The sequence below is a fragment of the Theobroma umbraticum genome, unplaced genomic scaffold (genome assembly GCF_002168275.2).
Source record: "Theobroma umbraticum cultivar Fairchild unplaced genomic scaffold, ASM216827v3 scaffold_147.0, whole genome shotgun sequence".
Classification (NCBI taxonomy): domain Eukaryota; kingdom Viridiplantae; phylum Streptophyta; class Magnoliopsida; order Malvales; family Malvaceae; genus Theobroma; species Theobroma umbraticum.
The window spans coordinates 869,249-878,648 of NW_018397259.1; the positions used below are offsets into that span (position 1 = coordinate 869,249).

Genomic DNA, 9,400 nt, shown 5'->3' on the forward strand with positions numbered 1-9,400 from the left:
ATTGATTAATTGTTTAAAATCATTTAATTTAAATTATTTTTTATTTTCATATTAAATGATCTTAGATAAAATGGAATGTCTATTTAAATATTTTTGTTGCTAGTTCCGTTGTAGTTGAATGTAGAGAACATTGAACTTGTGTTTAGTACTTGCTAGTGGTTTTTAGTGTACCAAATGCAATGATTTCCATGTATAAATCAATATGTGTATCCAGTGTTTGTAAAAATTCCTCAACTAAGTTCCGGGGCTTAGTTAATTACATGAAAGTTGTTCTGTTTTTGCTTCCCCTGCTCTGTTCTACAAATATCCCTATGCGGAGTCTCTTTTTGGTTTTTTTATCTTGATTTAAATACATCTCTTTTCAGGAGAAACAATTCGTAGTAAATAACGATGTCTTTGAAGAAGATGTAAATTTTTACCATCACATATAAGTCACACGAGTTTTATTATTTCGAAAATTTCTCACAATAACAGGTAGATTCTTTCTTTGTCGTCTTTTAGCAGGGACAAGCGCTATGCTCTTATTTGGCAAAATACAATAACATGGCTGAAAAGCCTTCTCCTAAAGATTTTCAGCATCTCCTTAGTTAAAGTTGATTGGGTATTTGGGCTGCTTATTTGGTAGAAAGAGTCCCCAGTGTCTTTCGATTTCTTCACCCTGTTTGTTATTCTCATCAAACATGGCAAAAATATAAGTTTCTATAGGCTTTCCAGGCTTCTTTGGCGTCCCTCCTTTCACATGCTGGATCAAGTTCTGGTTATAAGTTCTTGCATTATCAATATTTGTTGCTCCTCGTTTCCTACCTCCCGCTGAAGGCCATCCACTCTCCGATACAACAATCTCCAAAGAACCCCCACCAGCTTTCTCCAGGGCAGCGTAAACAGCATCCAAGATGGCATCAAAAAGGTTACGATATTGCAAGGGAGGATCCGAGACTACTGGATTTTGTGCTGTGAAAAGAGCATAGTCCAGACGGATATCCGAGTTGTCATCGTAGCTAAAATAAGGGTACAAGTTAACAAGTAATGGGGCTCGGTTGTTCACCAGGAAGCGAATGATGGGATCGAGAAGTGGTCGGTAATCAGGCCTAAAAGACCCTTTTGATGGAGGGAAAGATTCTCCGAGGGTCACTGTGTCGATTGCTGTGGAAACTTTGATTTGGTTCCCCAGGCCAGCTCCAACAATTGCATTGCGAATGTTTTGCATGGCAGGGACTACAAATTGTGCAGCCGGATCTGAAGGTTTGACTTCATTTCCAACAGCAATGTAGCGGAATTTAACGTTACCATAGTTTCTAACGTTGTCCTGGACCCAGGCGTTTGCATTGGCTGGGCTGGCAGCGAGACCCTGAAGCTTATCATTGGGAACGCCTAGCATCAGCTCAATGTTGGAGCCTCTAAGAGCTTGGAGAGCAGGTTGGTCTGGACCATAGAGTCGCATTCTTCTGATGTTCCTCTGGTTGAAAAGAGCTATCACTTCTGGCCTTGGGGGTAAATTGTTGCCAAGCATTCCATAACAAACACCTACTTGGGCACCTGCATGTATAATTAATAATGATTTCTATTGTTAATTACGTAACCAAATTACTCTATTTGCCAACCAAAAATAAGAAAATGTCCAGAATAGCTATTCTTTCCCATAAACCAACTATAGAATCCATCCTACTCCAATCATATTCTATTATCACGAATTTCTGCTCTATTCTATTCAATCAATCAAAATTATCGTAATAGTTTCTCTATCTTTAATGAAACAAAAGATAATTATCTTTTCAAATTAAAATGGTTAGATGCCATAAAGTTTAAAAATATGATTATCTTTTAATAATTTTTTGAAGATATTAGACACACGTACACATACACACACATATACACATATATATACACACTTTCCTATTTCTTCTATATATTTACTAATATATATGTATTTAAAAAGAGAGGGAGACTACTTGTGGTGCGTAGGGAAGCCACTAGCAGGCCAAAGAGCAGCATTGTCGAAGCCATAAAACCAAAGCTGCCAGCTAAATTGGATTTACCCATGGGGGTTCTAGAGAGAGGAAACAAAGGAAAAGAAAAATCGAGAGGCCGACACTCCACTGCCAGCATCCCTTCTTAGCGGCCCTTATATAGACAGGAATATGCTCCCTATTCCACCACTTGCATTTTCCAAGTCAATTACTCGATGGAAAATTTTTTCATGCAATGAAAATCTTCCACAAACGCCAGCCTAATTTCATCATCCAACTGGTTGTCTAACTTCAACTGGACCTTATCTTCACAAAGCTCTGAAAAGTCTTGGGCCGCGAACACGCAATGGTGTCCCATTGTGCGGTAATCAATCTTCTAATTTAGAGTAGCTGCGGCCTCTGCTTTCACATTAAAACAAAGGAAAATATTTTTAACGAAATCAATTGCTGCTCTTACACGAATTACATTTTAAAATGAGTTCATACTGTAATTCCTTTGACAAATTAAATTTTAGCTATTCTAGTATACACAAAATGGACACTGATTTTTTGTTCTTTATTTAAGAAGGGACATTAATTTGCTCCTAACTCTTTAAACAAAAGACGTGCATTTATTGTTCAGCCATATACCACTTCAAAAAATGAACGCCTTTTTTGACACGGCATATTCTTGACTTTGATTACGTTGCTGTGGATATGGTAATTGGGCAAACAAGCACTTAGGAATATCCTTATTTGCACTCTTCATTTTCAAGCCATCTGTATAGGAAATTCAAAATTCCACACATAAAATAATTTTCGGTTTATGTCTAATCCTGAATCAGTTCTGTAACTGATTCACGTTTCTATTATTGTTTTTTGGTGTCCCCCTGTGAATGTCTCTTTCTTGGAAATTATACAGAAAACGTTCCACACATTGTGGTGCACATCAAGAGGAATATATTTCCTCTTCTACAGTTGGGTAGTGCTCTTGAAAACATCACTTTTCTTTTTGAAAAGAAATATATATATATACAATGATGTTGTACACACAGATTTCAAAATTGAAAATAGCATGAGAAGAAATAGATTAATTAATTTAGGAATGTGAGTTGGAGTTGCTGGTAATGAAATTTCGAAAATGAGTTCCGTTTTCAGAATCTTCTTCCTTCCCCATTGTGTTAAATAAAGGTTTGGTACAATCGCTTAGTTTTTTCCCCAGGCAGCAAAGGTCGTAGAAGGCCAGTAGGGTTAGATTATTATTATTAATTTTTTTTTTACCAAAGAAAAATCGAATTCATAACGGTACATATTTTCACTGTAAAGCCTTAGTTGCTATACTTTTTAACGGCGGAGATTTACCTTCTCATGCAAATATTCTTTTGTGGAATTGCTTAAAAAACCTTTTCACTAGATGAAATTATACGGAAAGTAAGATCAGGTTGGCTTGTACATGATCACGTAACTTGTTTAACTAGTACATCATGTACAGGTTTGATTTAATTTTTTTTATTGATTTTTCAATTATTTAGTAAAAATACATATGTCAATGCATGTTGAAATTTGTTTGATAATATTTACACTTTCTTGCTTTGTATAAATAATCTCATAAAAAGATAATGGTGAAAACCAAATTTATTTACTAGTCTATGGAGCTATGAATAGACAAGAGGAGGCGTCTTAAGGTGATATGCAACTTGGGTGCCAAGCCAAACCATCTAATTTGTCCCAAGTATTGATAAAATCCAAAGACTGTTAACCCCAAAAGCATATCAAGTCTTAGTCTTTCTTCGTTACGACTTTAAGGTAATAAAGCCAAGTCCATGTTCGTAAAAAACAATTCACAATCCAGTCCAAATGCGTTTAATTTTGATGGTATTCCAGATGGAAAGGTAATTGTCTTTTGAGATCATGTTACGAGGAAAATTGGTTGGTATATGAACAATGACCAAAGAAAAGTCACAGTCAAGCAGTAACTGATTCTATCGTTTCTTAGGTATACTTCGGACCACAACTAGGCTGCTTGACTTGGGAACAATCGCAAATCGCGCTAGATATTTTGTCATCTTTTGATTTAGAGGCCACAATGGATAGTATTTAAATTTATATCTATTCGGCATATTAAAGTAAGATATTAAATTTTGTAATAATAATTCTGAGTTTTATATTATTTTTTAATATATGTATTACCCATAATTAATGAATTATTTATTAAAATTTATAAATTGTCGAAAAATAAAATTTCCTTTGAATTTATTAAAGTTTGGTTATAAAATGCATAAAAATAATTAAATTTATTTTTATTATTGAATTTATGATCGGGTCAGGTTTTTTGTACCCAGTTCTTGCACCACTTTTAACTATATAAATAGATTTTAGCTTTAATAGGGTACTTGCTAATTTAGCAGTTACCTTACCGGTTTCTTGATATGATTCGGATTAAAATTTATTATTGTAAAAGAATAGGATTATTTATTATTTGCTTTGGGTAATTAGAATAAAAACTCTTACTTTCATTTTCTTTGATATTACAGGATAGGCTTAAGCGAGTTAATTAGTAGAAGAGTTTGGAATTTTTTTTTATTTTTTATTTTTCTTTTTTGGAAATAGATGAGGATTTGAATATTTTACTAAAATTAGTTTTATTATACCAGGAAATTGCCCTAAGAGCATTATGGTAATCTTATCATCTTTTATATCTTATACATATATGGTGAATTGAATCTCAGTATAGATTCTCATTAATATCTATCATGCCTAGGAAGAGTGTAAATTCCAGTTGAGCCCATGAAATCAATTACACCTTTTTTTTTTAATTATTACTGTCTACATTGACAATGTTGTTTTAAACTCTACAAACAAGTTAGATTATATTCATTTAATAATTTATTTATTTATTTATTAATTTTTATAAATACACCTTAATATGAAACGTGTCCATTCTCTAATCTCATTTTATGAAGGTTGAAAACTCTAACGTCAGTGTAAAGGATAATTTCATTTTTTTTCCAAAATTGAGATAGTTGAGTTTTGTCCTGTAGACATAGAAATGCCACTTTTTACCACATGGCATATAAGTTCACTAACGTCTGTTTAGAGGAACAAACCTTTATTGAACCATCTTTCAGGCAATAAGACATAAGGACAAGCTGTACACACACAAAAAATTTAAAACAAAAAAGAAAAAGAACAAGGGAATAACTACGTATTTGAAGGTTCAAAGTTAGGCGTACAGAACCTCTAGGTTTTTTTGAAAAACCAAAGCTTGAGCTTGGTCTGGCCCACCATGTACTTCTTGTTTATTGTTAAATAGTAAAAGTTCTTTCACATTAGTAGTTTAAATATATTTTAAAAATGAAATTAAATAAATATATTATTTATTAAAAAGGTCTAATTGGATTAAGTTTGATTTGGATGTAAAATTTATGCCTAAGCCAATGCATATCGGGTCAGGTTTGCGAACCTAGATCGATAACACGGTCTTTAAACACCTCTAGAAATAAGTGGAAGCTTTTTTCCTTTTTGTCTATTTCAAGTTTCATTTCAGAACCTGTTACAATATTGGAGCTCTCTTGGATAAAAGGCTTAACTCTTCCTTCATATCACTTATTCCAAAGTGGCCTAATTCGAGAGTCTGAATGATTATCGACCCATAAGTCTTGTTGGCAGTCTTTACAACCTGGTGGCAAAAGTTTTAACTAACAGTTTAAGGTAGGTTGTTGGCAGAGTTGTTGTGTAAAACCAATTTGCATTCACAAAGGAGAAATGAGCATTAAAGTGGATTTGTGGAAAAAAATGAAATTGGATAAACATTTAAGTGAAGAGCTTCTTAATGGTGATTGTCACAACCCAAACTTGAGGGTCTGTGACCGATACACGAGCCTAGCAAGCGAAGCCTTCGAGACCCTAGTAAACCTCAAAATTTCAAATCGCATAACATATAGTCGAGGGATTTCATAATCAAATATTTATAAATAAAATTTACCTTCAAATATAAAACTTTATCCCCAATATATAATTCATACATAATATTCATAAGGCCATACATTGGCCATCAAAGTGGATTCGTACTTAACAACCCTTAATACAAGCTCACAACAAACATAGTGGAGTGGACATGCCGGGTGGAGGCCTACCGGATGCCAAAATTGGTTTGTCACTAGAAGACCCTTACCATATAGTCTTGTGGCTTATTTATCTGCACATGGTGCAACAAATGGATGAGTCATCTAATATTTAGTGAGAGCTGCAAATAAATCAAGATCATATATGTAAACAAATAATCACTTAATGCATTAGAGTGCAACTAAACAATTTTAGCATGCATCTTCAATGTTAGGGGAAATCATCATCCTTAAGGAGTCTCCACAAATATCATATGTATCACTGGGCTTGTTCTTTAGCCATTTCAAATCATTCTTAATGGCACACTCTACTCATCGAAGTATCATATTAGATTCAGACCAAATTATCTAAGCGTATCCGAGGCTATCTCATGTCATACACAAAATCAAATCACAACCATGGAATGGTCCTCCTATGGACATCAACAAATCATGCACGATGGCCAACTAGTGGAGTCAAATCATGTTCAGGGCAAAGCCGTTGGCAAAAAGCCAAATCACGCCCATGTTGAAACAATGGGCAAAGAATCAAAGCTATCATCCAAAGTACTCTCCCAATGGATAGCATCACTCTCGAACTGGTGGCATCAAAGTATTGTAGGTGAGACTAATACTACTGTCCCTGATTACCACCATCCTCACAAGGACATAACAAAGTCACAAAGGGAAAGGGACTCCACTCAACCTCAAATCAAATCAATGTCCGAAATTCATCCATCAGATGAAACACAAATCCAAAAATAAGGCCATCATGCCTTTGACATTCCATATGTCCACATAAATCATAATTCATATCAAATGAGCTTTAATCATCTATAAGCTTGATGTGGTTCTGAGTTCTTCTAAAATCTCTAAGGCATCAAAGGCTCATAATCCACCAAAGGTTAAATGTCTAGGGTGATCTACTTCTAGACACTCATTGTATTCTCTAGACTTCCTAGTCTAGGCTAACACAATCAAATAGGCTACCAAGTGTCAAAAGTACACACATCACAACACATATAATCATATATATACATATACACATTCATATAAAATTAGTTATCTAGCCTAAGCATGTTCATTTAGGCTTACATGCAAAATTTAGTACTAGTGCAGCGCATCTGTCATGCATCATGCATCACATACATTTTAAATTAACTCACTCATAGTGACAAATCGAAGGTGCTTTCACCATTAAGCTCAACTTTAGCCTCCAATCTTCCTCTGACTCACCAATGAGTCAAATAATTCAGTTTCCCCCTTAGAACACATCAGATATCAAAATATTAATTAAATTCTTGGCTTTTGAAAATACCTAGCTTTACTAAAAATAATAAAATTCTTAGCAATTCAACATTCAAGCTCAAATCCTTCAATAAGGAGCTAAGCTCCCAAATTCTAGCAAATTGAGAGGGATACACCAAAGTGTAAAAAACTAGATTTCTTGGTTATTAACTAATTAAATTGAAAATCAATCTATAAAAAAGTGTAATCTTACCTTTAAAGGAGTTTTCCTAGATGCAAATCGCCTCAAATAAGCTCAAAAATCTGTTTAAGGGTTAGGGTTTTTGGAGTGGTAGAGAGAAAGAGAGTTAGGATTTGTTTTAAAATGGTCAAATGGCTTGAGACCATTTTTATTTTTTGTTTCTACTCAATGATGTATCAATATATTTGGGAATGTATTGATAAATTTGCACAAATTTTGTATAAATCTATCAATACATTGAGGCAAAATGTTCACTACCTAAAAATATATCGATATATGGGAGAATGTATCGATACTTTTTCCCATAGGTGCTTTCTACTTTAAATCTACCGATACATTTAAACAATGTATCAATAGATGTTCATTCTATCATGTATGTATCGATACATTGGAGAATGTATCGATACAATTTCTTGCATACACTTTATGTTGTTCATCTTGCCAAAAATGTATCAATACATTTTCCCTTATAGGCAATTTTCAGCTTTCCAAACTTTCAAAAATTCAAAATTAACACCCCAAAATCATCTCCTGTTAATATCACACACCAAATAATTCATATCCATACACATATATCTCCAATTATCACATCAAATTCAAATTAAAGCCTCAAGCTATAGGATTTATTGCATATTTCCATAAAAATTTGCCTAAGTGTCATTATGCATATTACCATACACTTGGCATACTTAACATATCGTCTAAGTCCTTAAAGCACAATATATCTCATAATTCATCCTTAGTTAACTTAGTTTACACCGAAAATTAATGGTGTTACTGTTTTTGGATTAATACACACAAATACACGTGGTCGTACAAGTAATATTTCCCACAGAGATTTGTACCTATTTTCACTAACTATTAAATTTAAAACAATGTAATCTAATCCAAGTACTCTATTTTGAAAGGTTGATTAAATAAAAGATGAACTCAAAATTAAGTAAATGAAACAAAATAAAATTTTACTAATACGAATATTGAATTAAAACCTAGGATTATGGTATCTTTTAATTTTTCATCTGAACTTAATTGTTCTCCTTAACTTAGATTAATGGAATACATGGCTAACTTAGAATCCACACTATGTACATGCCTCTATCAAGATCATGCACACATAGTTTTTCAAAATTAATCCCATATGTCTATGTAAATTAATTAGAAAAAGTTGATTATGTTCATGTTCTAATTTGGCTACCTAAGATATTTAGGTATATGTCTATCCTAAACACGAAACTATCACCTAACTCTAAAGTGAATCGAATAAAGGCTATTCAAAACAATGGTCTATTCTAAACTCCTTCTGTCGAGTTCCATTTAGAGACCCAATACATTTCTACTGATAATCAGCTAGTGAAAAGCAATAAGTACAAAATTAAATAAGCCATGTGATTTCCATTAATATCAAGCAAGGAAAAATCAAATATTCAAACTACATAATAAAATAACCACAATACTAGAAAATAAATTTAGTTCATCATTGTTTTTATAGCAAGCATAACTAATTCAAGAGAAAAGGACTTTTATGTAGCAAAATAACAAGGGAATGAAAGGTAAACAAATATCAAAGCCTCCTTTGATTCTTGATCCTCGATTCTTTTTATTTCTTCTCATTTCTCTCGTTGAAGAGCCTATTTCTTTTCTTTCCAAAACTACCATTCATTGCCTTTTTGAACCTCCTCTCTCAACTGCTAAAAATCACCTATTTATAGCCTCTAGAAAACCCTAAAAACTCATTTCTCAATTGGCTGCAAATTATTAATACACATCAAAGCGTCGTGACCTTGTTCCAAGGGTGTCGTTGCACACATGACTTCAAAAATTTTTGTGCTGGTTTTCCATTCTGAGCCAGGGGCTCCTTTTTG

The 9,400-nt window shown here is 33.4% G+C and overlaps 1 protein-coding gene across 1 annotated transcript; it reads right to left on the bottom strand.

Annotated features, from left to right (window-relative positions):
• Positions 1-412: 412 nt before the first annotated feature.
• LOC110414937 (glucan endo-1,3-beta-glucosidase, basic isoform-like) lies at positions 413-2,109 on the bottom strand. Its single transcript, XM_021426344.1, has 2 exons — positions 1,950-2,109; positions 413-1,536 (listed from the first exon to the last, which is right to left on the bottom strand). Exons 1-2 carry the CDS (start codon positions 2,104-2,106, stop codon positions 584-586), a joined length of 1,110 nt encoding a protein of 369 aa, XP_021282019.1. The 5' UTR covers positions 2,107-2,109; the 3' UTR covers positions 413-583.
• Between the last annotated feature and the right edge of the window lie 7,291 nt (positions 2,110-9,400).

Excerpts from the sequence above, each read along its gene's own strand:
- LOC110414937 (XM_021426344.1), bottom strand. The coding sequence starts at position 2,106 with ATGCTGGCAGTGGAGTGTCGGCCTCTCGATTTTTCTTTTCCTTTGTTT. Across the intron at positions 1,537-1,949 it reads GGCTTCCCTACGCACCACAA|GTGCCCAAGTAGGTGTTTGT; the intron begins GTAGTCTCCCTC and ends TTATACATGCAG.